Below are 15,726 nucleotides of genomic sequence, written 5' to 3'. Positions count from 1 at the left end.
CTTTATCTGGCACAGCAAAAAACCAAAAACAACCCACAGCCATCTAAGAAGTTATAAGAGATTCTAAGAGAGATGCCTCTGGTTTTTCACATTAGTTTGTTAGTCTGCTGCTAGTTCTATAATCCCTGAAGAGTGAATTTTGAGATAGCCTTTTATCTCCTAAGATAGGTAGCTTTCAGTGAGAATCACGTTAGAATATTGTTATCGCCACATGAACAAGTTGTTAACTGGTTTTGTGGCCAAGTCATAATACAGTAATATGGATTAGTCATATGTTTCTGGGTCAGTTTCTGTTGGTGGAAGACAGTGTAAACTTTTGAAATGCAGAGAGTTGTTGCTTTTGGCAGAATGAGAAGCTAAGACCCTGGTTTTTAATATGTGTACTTAAGATGTCACATCTGAAACCCAGGATATATAAAACTGTAGTTGACAATAATTTAGCAAGATACGTTTTTGCCTCAGCATTATGCAATGTTTATGTTCCTAGGCATATATAGGTTATGCAGTGGTGTATCACTATAAGCCAATTAAATCTCTTCTATGGTTGTTTTTGTTTGAAAAAGAGGTGAGGCCATTTTAAAGATTATAACGTTTAAAGGGGACACCAGTTTGTCCAGTGAGGTCCGTGCTAAGGAGGTTTAACTAAGCAAACTGCACCTTGCATGTCCTGTCCATCATCTGTCCTTTAACAGGTGCCTGTATAATACTCAAAACAGGATCCATTTCTGTGGCTGACTCACCAAAATCCCTTCCGCGTGCTCCTTTGCCTGCTTAAATTGGTAATGGGCAAAGACAGTTGTGGAGCCAACTCTTTCATGGGCCAAAGGAGTGGCAGTTTATTACCAGTAGAGATAGCTGCAATTCCTTTTTGTGTCTTTTGATCAGGAAATCATAACAGTGACTGAGATTATAGCAGCTGCCCAAGCAGTAAACAGCTTTGGACATATAAAGGAGTTTTTAAAAGTCCTAATGGTTAGCAGAATGTGTCTCTGCTAACCTGGCCAATTATTAAGAGGTTTGGGGCTTAATTCCAAGATTTCTTTTGCAGGGTCTGATTGCTTATATTGTCATTCTTGTAAAGCAAAATGTAGTAGATAAAGAGCTGGGGATTTTGTTGCTAATTTGAGACCCAGTCAAAGGCTAACCTTGTAAAAGAGCCACAGTGACCTTCATTTTTCAAGGAAGTTTAAACAGTTTCATGAGTGGGTGCCTGTGATCTCAAGTAGTTGCTTCTTTGGGTCACCTCTTCAGGATTCAGAATGCATATTTATCTTGTGTTTTGTATCCTGTCAGGTAAGGGAAAGGGACAGATAAATGATTTGTAGGGAAACCATTATGCACACACCCCCGGCAAAAAAAACACCCTTATGGATCTAATTACAGTTATTCAGCTTCTCTCATCAGAGAAAAGGAGTTAGGGGACAAGAGCTGCACTATAATGGCAGGTTCAGGCATAATTATAAACAGTGGCTTATTATTACTTACGGCTTTCCTCCTCTGGCACAGTCACAACTAGAAGACTGGGAGCTTTCTGTGCCAATTTCAATTAATCACAGTCTAGTATTGTATTCAAACCCTAAGCTGTAGATTATCTTAACAATGGTTAGTTAAAACAAACCAGCTTCATAAATTATGATCTGAAGTTGGCTTGTTTCAGCTAATCAAAGTTAAAGCTAATCACTGTTTGTCTGCAATTAGTTTGAAATGGAAGTAAACTTCTACACTCTTCTTCCTAGCTATGCCGGGCATGAGGAGGAGCACACAACCCAGAGGCTTGCTGCAGCTCATTCCTGCAACAATAAGACATGCTTTTTTATTGCATCCAAATAAGATGATAGATAACAACCCCTTCCGCAAATGATTAGCATTTTTCCCACAGACTTGAGTGCGATTTTCAATTAACCTTTTATTAGTATGCAAGTTGTGACATTCTTCACCTGTAAAGACATGTAGTGAATCTAGGTTGCAAGCCTATGCGTGCTTGTTTGAGAGCAAGCCCTTCTGAAACAGTGAGACTGAAATGAGACCAGGGAGATGTAGGTTCAAATCCCCGCTGAACCATGAAGCATACTAGATAACCTTGGAATTCTGTAGGGAAAGGAAGCAGAAGCCACTATCTGTGCCCACTAAAACCCAACAGAGACCTTCCTTCCTTCCTTTTTGAGTCTACAGCTGCTGTTGTCACATTATTGTGATTGCAGTTTTTGAAAAATCTATGCCCATCAAGGCTGGAAACCCCTGTTTTCAATGGAAGCTGAGATTTTTTGGGAAGTCAGAAGCCCTTCTGCATGGTGCACTGAATATAAGCAGCCTTGGCTATAAGTGGCCTCCTTAGAAGGAATGGCATATAAGCCGCCTACTAGAAACAGAGGTTTCCTCTGTTTCCTGTCACATCCATGCTCTAAAAAGGAGTGGCTCCTGCCTGCTGAACCCATGTAATGCTCTGTGTTGGTATCTTCTGCTTGGTTCTTGAAAGTATGGTTGTCTCTAACGTGTCTTTTTGCACTTTGCATTTCTTCCTTTCTCTTTTTTTCTTCCTATCCTTTTTATCTCTACTCTGCCTTAAATTTTATAGTTCTTGGGGACACATACAATATTCCTTTAGATCCCAGAGGTAAGCAGCAGGTGGTACTTGTACTACCCACATGCATACATAATACTACCTCTTTTTTTTTGCACCTGGTTACATATTTCTGCTTGTCTTTAACTGCACCCGATTAAAAAAAAAATGTCTTGTTTCATTTATCAGAAAATGTCAGAATGCAGAGGTGGTTCTCCACCCCACCCCCAAAAAGCTTATAACTTGTATGTGGATGCAGCAGCTCATTTTCAAGGAGGTTCAATGTCTGTAAAGCGGTAAATAGCTCTCTGTGGTTCTTGATGGTGGTAACAGACCACTCACTTTTGATCTAAGGAGTGTGTCTATAACTCTAATAGGCAAGCTATGAAAACACACATACACACTGATGCCCCAACAGCTAGTAGGGATGCGGGTGGTGCTGTGGTCTAAACCACTGAGCCTTTTGGGCTTGCCAATCGGGAGGTCAGCGGTTCGAATTCCTGCGGCGGAGTGAGCTGCTGTTGCTCTGTCCCAGCTCCTGTCAACCATGCAGTTCGAAAGCATGCCAGTGCAAGTAGATAAATAGGTACCACTGTGGCAGGAAGGTAAAAAACATTTCTGTGCGCTCTGGTTTATGTCATGGTGTTCTGTTGTGCCAGAAGTGGTTTAGTCGTGCTGGCCACATGACCTGAAAAGCTGTCTGTGGACAAACGCTGGCTCCCTCAGCCTGAAAGCGAGATGAGCGCTGCAATCCCATAGTTGCCTTTGACTGGACTTAACCATCCAGGGGTCCTTTACCTTTACCTTTTTCCTGCCCAACAGCTGTTTTTTCTTAAGACAATCAACTCCAGGAGACTGGGATTTGAAGCTGGAAAGCCCATTTTACTCCAAACTGAATGACACCCCCCCCCCATTGTTTCGCTTCTCATTATGCACCTTCCTTTGCAAACACACAGCTGGGACAACAGGAGATGGGAAAAGGGAGCAGCTAGGCAGGGGAAAGTAGCAATGGCTGACCGGGCAAAGGGTTAATTACCCTTCCTGTATTTCTCTCTTCAATAACCTCCTTCAAGCTATTTTTGAACTGGCAATTAAGACTTTGTTACAATGGTACCTCGAGTTAAGTACTTAATTTGTTCCGGAGTCTGTTCTTAACCTGAAACTGTTCTTAACCTGAAGCACCACTTTAGCTAATGGGGCCTCCTGCTGCTGCTGCACCGCTGGAGCACGATTTCTGTTCTCATCTTGAAGCAAAGTTCTTAACCCGAGGTATCTATTTCTGGGTTAGCGGAGTCTGTAACCTGAAGCGTATGTAACCCGAGGTACCACTGTATATATATTTGCATATACAACACACAGGCTCAGTTTCCACATAGCAGTAACCCAAATCATGGCTTAGTGTGAACATGTAGCTTCCTGGAGAGGAGAGGAGGTTGTAGCCACTACATTCCTCTCCTGGTCCTGCTGCTGCCATGCTCTCTGGGGGAATCAACATGAAGTGAAGGTAAAATCCAGGCATGCTCAAGGTAAGCCTCTTGGAGGAAAGGTGCCTGTATCCCTCCCCCAGGAGCAGGTAACACACAGTGTACCTGCCCTCGTGCAACAATAAGCAAACAGGGCCTGTGAAGGGGCACTTCACCTGTTACCAACTTCTCCCTTGAGAAATAGCAGCATAAGATGTTAGGCAATATCAGGTGAGCCACTTCAGCTGGAAGAACATGTTCTACATAGAGTGAGCCCTTGTAAGCCACATCACTAGCACCTGCCTATAAGCCAGCTAATAAGTACAAAGCCCGGGAGTTGCTTGCAGGCCAAAGACTTGGACGAGTGCAGTGAAACAGGCTCAGCCCTAGACCCACCATTGGCAAAACCCTTGTCCCCTTCTTCTGTAGGCCTTGGAACATCACCAAGCAGTCATATGTGGTTTCGGTATCAATTGGCTCTGCCAGTATGAAAAGTTCACATACACTTCAAATAAAGTTGAGCCAGCTGATGGCTTCTCATCAAATTTAACACAGTTTCAGAAACAATTACAGCACTGCTTAAAAGTAAGTTGGTCATATTCACAACAATCCCACAGAATATACACTGCTAATGAAAATCATGTTTGCGTTCATTCAAGCAAAACCTTTTGATAACCTGCCTTGTTTATATAACAGAAAGCTTGGCTTCTAACCTATAAAGTGTCACCCGAATCTTGCTGAAGTCAAACAATTGCTTGCATTAATATGAAATGTTAGCTCAGTTTTTGTGGTTTACCAAAACAATGTTTTGTTTTTATCCTAAAGAGAATATCTGAGACAAACAGATTTTCGGGTTGGGGGTGGGAATGTTTATAACCAGTATCTTTTCTCTGTAACGGCCTTCACTATATCTGAACTTAATAAGATTATGGTAAAGTAATTCATAAGGTTGTATAAGCCTAAGGTGACAAAGGTTCGGACTGAATGTAACTCTATTCTCCATTGCATAAAATGAGCAGGGGCAAATTTAGACCAGCCTTCCCAGCCTTGTGCCCTACAGATGTTTTGGACTAGCATCCCCAGTCAGCATGGCTAGGGGTTTGGAGATTTGTAGTCCAAAACCATCTGGAGGGTACTCTGTTAGAGTGAAACTGATCTAGTCTAGAGTTGAAGCAAAGCTGCTGTTTCCATCTCATAGTACACCCAAGATTAAAGTTTTAGCTGAATTTATAGAAGTAGAATGTTGCTTGAGTAGGAGACAAAGTAGCCATATAAAGAAATATAATAATTGATTTAATGTTTGCTGCCTTTCAGAGACCAGCTCTTCAGCCAGTAGCTACAGTTCTGAATTCAGTAGACGGCTGCTCAGCACCTACATCTGTAAGTAACTCTTCACCACTTTGCTACCTTCTTCCTTCTCACAGCCTCCAAACTATGGCTATGATTGGCCCATTTGAATTTAAAACATGGTGCTGAGTCCCGGCAGTCCCTACATTCAGCTGAGGCTGAGACTGATGCCAACCAGTTGTACAGAAAGGATTCCCCACCCCACCCCCATCCCCGTTTACCTGCAGCCATGCTGGGATGCAATTGCTGTTCCTGTCAAAACAGTAAGCAATATATGAAATGTAGATTAGTTCCCTGTTTCAAGGAAAATAAAATATAAAAGATGGCATTTTAAAAATATGTTATGTTTTTTTGTTAATTAAGGCTGCATTCAAACTGTTGCACCTTTCTGTAGATATCTTATGGGTTTATCTAGGTTCCAGTATATGTCGTTGGTGTATTAAGAGTGTACCTTTATAACACATTGCAAAGCAAGTGGGTACATTGTGATAAATAGCAAGGGCACTGCTGCAATCTTGCGCAACAAATATGATTTAAAAACAAACAAATCTTGGACTTTTTTTCCATAAGAAAAATGATGAGAATGTTGGCAGTGGAAAGTTCAGAATAATAAACATCCTATAAACTGTGTGCAAATTTTGTATATATATTTTTAAAAAAGGATTAGGATGACTGCTAAATATATACTTCATCTGCAAGTGGCCCCAGTGTTGGTTATCTCACACTAGATGCCAGGATCTTCAAAGAAGCATCTTCACTGAGACTTTGTGTTATATAGATTGGTTAGAATTTAGCCAGCCAGCTAAGTGGCATAGGCAATCTACTTAAGAACTTTACAGTGGTCTTCTTGTCTCGTACTCATGCATCCTTTCTGTTAAGGCAAAGTGTTGGGCAACTTGCAACTAAACCTTCTCAGTAAATCCAAGGTTTATGAGGAATCTTTAAGTGCCATCTTCCTGCTTAACAACTACAATTACATCCTGAAGTCCCTTGAAAAGTAAGTACTTGGATATTGTTTATGTACGTGCTGGAAGACTGGAATTTCTGCCACTATAATTGAATTTGTGCTTATAGGATTCTTTCGTTAACTCTCTGGCAGAGCACATTTTGTACTCCAGTTTTTCTGCTTCACTCATGCTTTGCTCCCCTTCAGAAAGAGCCCTTTGATGTCTGTCATTCCTACTGTAAGCAATGTCTTACACAAAGGAATGGAAAATAAAAGCAGCCAAAAGGGCTGTGATTGCATCAGACTCTTTTATCTTGTCAGCCGAAAGGCTCTTGTTCTGGAGAGCACTTCCCAATAAATCCAAGAAATAATTTACTGCTGGTTGCTTTGCATGACTCAAGGGCAGCTACTCGGACAAATAACAATTAATGTAAGCCCTTTGCATTTTTACATTCCTGCAGATGATCTTGTCCACTACTCAGTACTCAAGCTTTTATATATCTAATATTTCTACCTGCATACAATAAGTTGGTAGTTATCCAGATTATGGTGTATCAACAGGTGGCACAAAGCACACTGCCATCAGGGAGGACCATAGTATGTTTGGTCAGACAAAGTGAGGAATTCTAGTCATTATAGAGGGAAAGAGAAAATTCCAGCTAGTCTGTCCTATTGTAATTATGGTGGTGAAATCTCCATAACCACTAGCCTAGCAATCAGCTTTGTCAGAGTATGACAGCGGATGGCACTGTGGTCTAAATCACTGAGCCTCTTGGGCTTGCCAATCAGGAGATTGACAGTTCGAATCTGTGTGATGGGGTTAGCTTCCATTGTTCCGTCCCAGCTCCTACCAACCTAGCAGTTCGAAAGCATACCAGTGCAAGTAGATAAATAGGTACCACTGCAGTGGGAAGGTAAACGGCATCTCCATGCTCTCTGGCTTCCATCATGGTGCTCTGTTGCACCAGAAGTGATTTAGTCATACTGGCTGCATGACCTGGAAAGCTTTCTGCAGACAAACACCATCTCACTCGGCCTGAAAAGCAAGATGAGCACCACACCCCATAGTCACCTTTGGCTGGACTTAACTATCCAGGGGTCCTTTACCTTTTTACCTTTGTCAGAGTGCCTAATGTTCCTAAGCTTCAGAGCCTTATATTTCATTTTTTAAATGTGAAAACACCTATTAGTTCTACATCCCCAACAGCTGCTCTTCATCTCTAGTGCCTCTCTTACCATGCGCTCCAATAGCGCTTGTTGCTATTGCTTCACTTTTATCTTAAAATTGCAACTGATGGAGGCTACTCCCACCACCCAGCACCATCACCTCTTAGATTGCTTTGATCCCCGGGGTTTGGAGGATGAAGGGTTAAGGTATGTCTGTTGAGAGTCTAGTGCACAAGCATGCGTATTCTGGCTTGTTAACTTCTGGTTCTGCTCATTTCCCCAAGACCTGACTAAAAGTTGTAACTTCACAGGCCTGGCCTCCTGTGAAAGGAAGGGCAGTATAGAGATGCAATATATAAATAAATAACATTTCACATGAACCCAGAGCTTGCAGGCAAACCTATCCATAAAACACAGCGCAGAGAAAGGACCTTAGCAATTTAACATCCGTCTATGGCTATTCTATCCCATCCTGCATTCCATCTTTGCTGCTAGTGCTCTGCAAAAGAATGGGGGGTGGGAAGTGTTTTGGGGTTTGATCCTGAGCAACACCTGCCAGTTATTGAAATGCTGGGTAGAAATGAATGATACAATGCTGGGTTTAATTGGTTTTCAAGATAAGACTTCTCTAATGTGCTTGCCATTGGTGACTATATTTTTTTTCCTGCTCAGAGCCTTTGCTTTTCTCCCTAACCTGGAGGAGGAGGATAATTATAATTATAATAGTATTATTTGTACCCTGCCTATCTGACTGGGTTGCCCCAGCCACTCTGGGTGGCTTCCAACATATATGAAAACATAATAAAACATCACACATTAAAAAGTTTCCCTATATAAGGAATTCCTTAGACCTTGTACTGTCTTCAGAAAAGCTCAGGAAGCAGTGCATTATCTTGGTGCTTTCCAAGCCTTCCCAAAGTCAGGGCATGATCTGAGAGACTCCATGCCCAGATCTAGGCTTGGAAGAAGGAGGAGAGTCTTTCTGTCCTTGTGCTGAGGCTTGAAATACAGCGAGACGGATTGTTGCTTCCCAGTCATTTATTAGTCACAGAATGTCAGCTATAATCACAAAGCTTGCTCAGGAAGGAGTGAGTACTTACCCCCATAGTTGCGCTGAGCCTCTGGTGTGTCTGGAGCATCTCCTGAAGCTCAATGTGATGCCACAGTCAAAACTCCTTCCCCCATGGGGCAGTGATGAACCCACATTTTGATAACTATCAAGGCTAGCCAACATATGTGGGGCCCTGTTTCAACTTTAAACTACAGGTGGACTAAGCAGCTGTTTTGAAAAACTTGAAACTCTATCCTCAGAAAAGTACTGATGCCTTGTGACCTCATTGTTCATGTAGCACTGCTTGTCCTTGTTCTTCCTCCTAGGTCTGAGCTAATCCAGTTGGTGGCTGTGACGCAGAAGAATGCGGAAAAATCTTATAGAGAACACATTGAGCAGCAAATCACCGCATACCAGCGCAGGTCAGAAGAATGTGGCTGCTCCTTTCCCATTAGAGTCAGGAGGACCTCAATACTATAAATAGCCTATAATCATTGTCTATGTGAAGAGGCCTTTCAGTAGAACATTATGAAGTTGGAGAAGGCAATTTGTCCTTCTTGGAAATGTTATTCAAGTAAAAATAATTGGCATAGATCTCAGTTCTGACTCAGCAACAAATTTCATTCCCACAGCTTGCATGCAGTAGGGTACATTGCTCTTTCCAGTATTTGCCAAAGGTTAGTTTTGCTGATGAGATAGGAAACCAGCATGTGAATGGATGGCACTTAGATATGCTTAATTGAAAAGGTGCTGGGTATCTATACATACGCAGACTGATAAGCAGCTCAGAGGCTGCCTTTCCATATAAAATAGGTATTCAGGAGGTGAGGAGTTGAGCTGAACGGAAAGCTTCATTTTTATAAGGAACAACTTAGGTGTGTTGACATGCTAGTCCTGAGGTCCAGACATCAGCTAGTACCACAAGCCTTCCTGTCCCAAGTTGTAGACTTCAAGGAACTGATTTGGCAAAAGCCAGCCTTGATCCTAATACCCCGTCTCCGGCCTTTTAAAATTTATTTTTATATACAGCTTCACACTTCAGCAGAATGTTCCCAAGCTGTGCCTACCCACTCAGTATCTGATATCATATATGATGTGTGGGGCACATAAAGACATGAATCCCTGTTGCAAGAGGGTTTTCCAGGTGCTGCTGATCATTGGTGCCTGCCAACTTCCTGTACCTTTGCTCAAAGGGTTTGATTTCCCTGGAGGTTTTTAAGCAGAAGTTGGATGGCCCTCTGTCATGGATGCTTTAGCTGAGATTCCTGCATGGCAGGGTGTTGGACTAAATGACCCTTGGGTGCCTCCCAACTCTTAAGATTCTATGATTTCAGACTGCAAAGCAAAGCAAAATGTCATGGTGATGCTCACTTGTCAGAATGGCCTACAGGTGCTGGAGGATGTCAGGATGCAGCCCACTGGTCAGATCCATTTTCGTACCCCTGGAGCAGCCTAACAAATATTATTATTCTTACTTAATTTCTGTATCACTTAATGCCCAAATAACACAAGCTGCTTAAAAGCACGTCTTCTTCTGAGCCCTGGATGTACAGACAGATCCATGTTTGGAGCCAAACATGCTGTGATAAAGGTCTAGACCAGTGTTTCCCAACCTTTTTTGGGCAAAGGCACACTTGTTTCATGAAAAAAATCTCGAGGCACACCACCATTAGAAAATGTTTAAAAAATTAACTCTGTGCCTATATTGACTATATATAAAGTAACTCTCTTTAATAGGAATCAAATAAACACAAATAAAGTATTTTATAATTACTTTATTATGAAATAGTAAGTAAACAGAAATATGAAAAATTATAAAATACTTTATTCAGTGAACCTGTGAGGGCCCGCCCTTTGCGGCAGCCGATTGGCTGCCGCCGTGGGCAGTGAATATTAATGATGTATCATTTTTGTGCTTCATGCTGTGGCCACAGACATGTGATCTGATGGTGAATTTGGGGTGACCCAATGCAAAAATCCTGAGAATCCCTGTGGATCCATGTTTTGTAACCACGTTTTTGCACCATTGCAGCCCCAGGCAACAGTGGGTGTGTGATTTTGGGGGGGCAGGCTGTAGCCATGGACATGCTATGTGATCTGATGGTGAATTTGGGGTGACCCAATGCAAAGATCCTGAGGATCCATGTGGATCCATGTTTTGTAACCACATTTTTGCACCACTGCAGCCCCAGGCAACAGTGGGTGCGTGATTTTTGGAGGGCAGGCTGTAGCCATGGACATGCTATGTGATCTGTTGGTGAATTTGGGGTGACCCAATGCAAAGATCTTGAGGATCCATGTGGATCCATGCTTTTAAACCACATTTTAAGTGGGGAGGGAAGGAAAAACACAGAACGGACAAGGAGCACGAGAGGGGTGTGCAGAGAAGCAGCTGGCTAAGAATGCAGGAGAGGGGTATAACGGGGAGGGAGGAAAGGAAGGCAAAAGTTTTCCCTCACCTACTCACCCAAGCCAGCCAGCTCGCACGCTCTCTCTCTCTCTCCCCCTCCTGCCTGCTTGCCTGGAGGGGAGGGGCTTTCCCTGCTCTTTGTTCCGTTTGAGCAAGCACAGCAAGGAAACAGAGGCGGGTGGGCAGTAAGACCCTGAGGCAAGTGCGGCTTGTGCTTGCTCAGCAGCTTCTTCACGGTGCTCCGCGGAACGGTGTTCTTCATCCCGCCGGCGGCGGCTCCCTCTCTTTCCTCTCAAGCAGAGCGGCCTTCCTGCTCCAGCCGCGCCTGCGCCTGAGGAGTTTCGAATCTGCCGCCGCGCGCAGGGTGACGTCACGGCCGCCGCCGGGCCAATCCGCCTGCTCGGCCCCGCCTCCCTTCTTCTCGCCTCCCTCACGAGAGGAAGCGCCTCCCTCGCGCACGGCGGATGCAGCCTGAGCAGAGTCCCCTCTCCCTTAGAGCAGTGTTTCCCAAGCGGCACACGAGGCAACGTCTTGCGGCACACTAGTGTGCCGCGGAACACCGGTTGGGAAACACTGGTCTAGACCCCCTATTTGGATCCCCTATATATTGGAGCATATATAGCACATGCATATGTAATTTGTCACTTATTTTATTCATTTGTTTGTGTGGCCATCACACCCATGTTGCTTACTCTTCTTTATGTCTATTTCAGCTGGTTGAAAGTAACTGACTCTTTCTTGGACAGAAACTTGCCTGTCGTCCAACCTGGAGTCAAGGTGAGAACACTTCAGAAGTAGCTTTCTGTGTTGGAAAGTTAGGATGTATATTACACACACACACCTATATAAGAGTTTGTTGTGGAAATCACATTAGAGCCAAACTGTTCATGGTATTGAATGTGTTTAGTATTCCCTCCCAAGACTCTTATCAGCTTTGTGAGGAAGGCCAATTTTGGCAGGACTGTGTCATCCAGGAAAACAAGCCACCCCTCCAAATTTGTGATGATCCAGATCTTGTCCCATCACCAAAGATTTTTTAAAAATTAATGGCACATGAAATGCTTATATGCAGTTTGCATTAAAAGCCAGCTGGAATAAGGAAGTCCTTGCTAACTGCCTACGGAACTCTCATGAGAGGATATTTCACAGGCACCGCCACAGATAACATCCTGTCTCTCATACATTGTTTCCTAATCTTACCAGTAGACAGGACAGAGAGCAGGGCCAGCAAGATCAATCCTAAAGGCCAGACAGGTTCATATGGGTGCAAGTGGTTTCTCAAGTAATCTGGTCCTAAACTGCCTAAGGCTTTCAAGGTCAAATTCAGCACTGTAAATCAATCCCAGAAAAAATAAATGGGCAAAAGTACAGGTTGATATAAGATCAGAGTTACCCTCTCCAGATAATCGGGCACTAGCGTTTTGCATTAATGAAGTTACTATTTTCCAAGGCAGCGCCACATAGAGAGCATTGCAGTGAAAGTAACCTGGGCATGGATAACTGACCCTAGTTCTTTGAGTGTGGTGGTTGCCAGAGGGAAATATTGCCTGCTTTGTGCTGGGAAAACCTTTAGATCCCTGTCTATAGTGCTCAAACAGAAGTGTGGGGAGCAGCTTTATTCACATGCCATTACGCTATAGCAAAAGCAGAAATACTCATTGAGTATTAACTGAGTGCATGTCTGTAAGGCCTGTATAAGACTCCTATGAATGTATAAGGCCTAGCATCAAGCTAAGTGCTCCCAATTAATCAAGAAGCATTGGAATATCACCCCTGGAACAAATTAGTCTGAGAAGAAGAAATAACCAGAAGAGCTCTTTTTCTCAATCTCCCACAGCTCAAAGACAAAGAGAGGCAGGCCATCAAGGATCGCTTTAAGGTAATTGGCCTAGACAGATGTTCTTGTTCTTGGCTTTGCACCCATTGTGTTAACTTTTCCAACTGCTCTACAGAACCAAATGCATGCTTAACATTATCTTCTCTCTGGGAAAGGGTTTTAATGATTGTCTGGAGGAGCTGTGTAAAATCCAGAAGGCTTGGGCCATCCCTGACACAGAACAGAGGGACAAAATCCGGAAAACCCAGAAAAATATTGTGCTAGAGACCTATTCTGCCTTACTAAGCAGGTAATTATTTGACCCACAAAGATGTCTTTGTTCAGAGAGTTTTGACAGGCTTTGAAAGTTGTGTTCCTGTGTTCCTGTTTTGAAAGCTATCCTTGTCTGTGATGGGTTTATAGATATGTGCAGAATTAGCCCCTCCCCCGGTGTCTGAGGGTCCCCAAGTTATTAGTATGCATTGAGAGGATACCTTTGAAACGTGACTATGAATTGCCATTGTTGAATTTAGTATTTTAGCTTGTTGCCTTTTTTCCACTCTTCACTTCTCCTACACCCCCAATTGAAATAAATGGATTCTGACCATAAGGGTGGAGGTTGCCAACCTGCCACCTGTGAAGGCCCACATTGGCACACCTGAACAGGAACAATTGACTCTGAGCTTTCTTTTCTTCTTTTTTTTTTGGGGGGGGGGAAAGGTCTCTAGCTCTTCTAGAAAGAAATTTATGAAGCAAAATGTACGAGCAACTTTCTAAGCTGGGGATCTAAGCAGAAGGACAGGTATAATACGTCTTCTGGCTCTATAGCAGCCCAGAGCACTTGTTGGAGTTGCAAAGGCTCACCCACTTCCAACACCAATGGGCTGCGAGGTTAACTCCTTTCCTCATTTTTGGAAGAAAGGATTTGCCTAGGCAGTTGTTATGGGAGAAAGATGGTGAGGAGAGTTAGTATAGTTGCTACCCCTTTGTGGGTTTTTGTCTGTACCAGTAGCTGGCTACATTTGACTGTAGGTGGATCAAGAAGGCAACATTTTGTGCACCAAATGTATGTAGTTGTAGTTGTAGCTCAGCCTGCATCACGTTAAACTCCCAGCACTTGGAATAAACCCAGCAATTCTTTTTCTCTTCAGCCTTGCTGTATAACAGATCTTCGACCGCTTGTAGCAGTTCTCTAACTTGACTGGAAATGAATAGATTGGGGGAATTCAACACAATGCAATGTTGATTGTTCTGTCAGTACAAGTGGAAGTTTTGCCACCTTTGCTCCCTGAACCACTTTCAGGGGGCACATGGGAGAGGAAGATGGAAAGCCCCATTGCACCAGCAAATATTCTTGCACAGGCTTTCGTTAGTGGGACTAGTTAGTTGAATCCTGCCCACTGCATGTTGTTCTGGCATCTGGTGAAGAAGGGGAGGGGAATTGAGGAGTGAGAAATCCTGTCCATGCTTGTCACACCTTTTTCTCCCCCTTGCTTTTCCCTCGGCAGGTATGGCAATGTACCCTTTACCAAGAACCCTGAGAAATACATTAAATACAGGGTGGAGCAGGTGGGAGAGATGATTGAGAAACTGTTCGACACATCAGCATGACCTCCCTGCCTGTATGTCTCAGTACTTTCTCAGTCCAGTATGATGGCCATGAGTTATGCTTGTATTTATCAAATTTATAAATTCCTAAGAACATCATTTATGGGTTGTCTCTTACTTCTTAAAATATCATTGGTTGAAATCTTGCTTGGTGGGTAGGTGTTCCTAAGATACTAGTAATATGTATAGAATTCTCTTTTCTGCACAGGGCTAAATCCTTCGATATAGTGTGCACACAAGTGCAACCTATAGCTTAAGGATGAGCTAGTTTCTCCTTCAGAGGCACTGCCCTGGCCATTACTATGTAAGCTTAAAACCCAACTCTCCCTAGTTTTCCTTTTTTATTTTTTTTTATTTTTTTTAGTTTCAACAGGACTACAAGGAACATACAAACACCAACAAACAGTTATCCACAAACAAAAAATCTACTTGTAGATGGCACTTGGGACAGCTGCATGGTGTTATAAGTGGAAAGATGCTGCCACTCACAAAATACAGCAAAGCCTCAAATTATTAAAAATGTCTATAGAGATGGTCAGACCGAAATGGGAGCTAATTGTCTGGAGGTCACCTGGTACAGCCAGCCCAATAAACAAAAATCAAGAAAGGCCATCAAGTATCTGCAGGCTTACCCTGCTTAATCAAGCCCTTGCAGAGTCCGCTCTGCTGAGTTATTTTGGCTCAGTTTATTTCTTTCTTTCTTTTTTAATCTAGGGGTTCTTGCCCTCTTTCCTTGTATGCCCTGTTGAAATGTGTGAGAAGTTATTCCCGAAAAGAAAGGGGGAAATCACTTATTGATTACTACCAGTGGATATGTAAATGGTAGATAAGTATCCTGAAAGGCCAATAATTGGCAAGAAAATAGGGTAATGGATGCAATTGTAAAATAATCTCTTCCATGCCTGCTTCAGCATTTTATAAGTGAGCCGGAAAGTTCAGTGGAGATTTTCCTGACATGAGGTCTTGTGCTGACAGTGTATCTTGGTCTCTTTTTTCATTCCCTTCTCCTCTAGGGACAAGTAAGACTTGGATGTATTTATTTAAATTTTTTCTAAGCTGCTCTTCCTCTAATGGATTCCAGGACAATGTACAAAGAGATATTAGCATAAAAGCAACACCTGTAACATCTTTCATAATAACTTAGCAATGGGGAGGCAATCAGAGACTAAAGAAACTAAAAGCAGATTGAGGCATCTTACTGCTTTCAAATGCCAACACCACATTTTATCCTGAACCTGGGAACATTATACTCTGGGCATTGTACTACTTTGGGGAGGGCATTCCAGAGTTGGAAAGCAGAAAGGCATTTTGTGCTGGCTTGGCACAGAACATATGTAGCCATATGCAGACATGCCTTA

At 42.9% G+C, this 15,726-nt stretch overlaps 1 protein-coding gene across 19 annotated transcripts in view; it reads left to right on the top strand.

Annotated features, from left to right (window-relative positions):
• EXOC7 (exocyst complex component 7) overlaps positions 1-14,465 on the top strand; it is a 34,537-nt gene extending 20,072 nt beyond the window's left edge. For 11 of the 19 annotated variants that reach the window (XM_083725661.1, XM_083725677.1, XM_083725675.1 and 8 more), the window contains 8 exons: positions 2,576-2,614; positions 5,338-5,403; positions 6,250-6,367; positions 8,861-8,956; positions 11,658-11,721; positions 12,782-12,823; positions 12,937-13,070; positions 14,269-14,465. In XM_083725661.1, coding sequence (XP_083581787.1) covers positions 2,576-2,614; positions 5,338-5,403; positions 6,250-6,367; positions 8,861-8,956; positions 11,658-11,721; positions 12,782-12,823; positions 12,937-13,070; positions 14,269-14,371 — 662 coding nt within the window. In that variant the 3' untranslated portion in view covers positions 14,372-14,465. The remainder of the gene's footprint in view (positions 1-2,575; positions 2,615-5,337; positions 5,404-6,249; positions 6,368-8,860; positions 8,957-11,657; positions 11,722-12,781; positions 12,824-12,936; positions 13,071-14,268) is intronic. The other 8 variants (XM_083725673.1, XM_083725666.1, XM_083725679.1 and 5 more) reach the window with 1 other exon arrangement.
• The last annotated feature ends 1,261 nt before the right edge of the window (positions 14,466-15,726 follow it).

The sequence above is a fragment of the Podarcis gaigeae genome (assembly GCF_964106915.1).
Source record: "Podarcis gaigeae genome assembly, chromosome: 2".
Classification (NCBI taxonomy): Eukaryota; Metazoa; Chordata; class Lepidosauria; order Squamata; family Lacertidae; genus Podarcis; species Podarcis gaigeae.
Note: the sequence above shows the minus strand (reverse complement) of the source record. Positions and strands in the feature narration are given on the sequence as shown.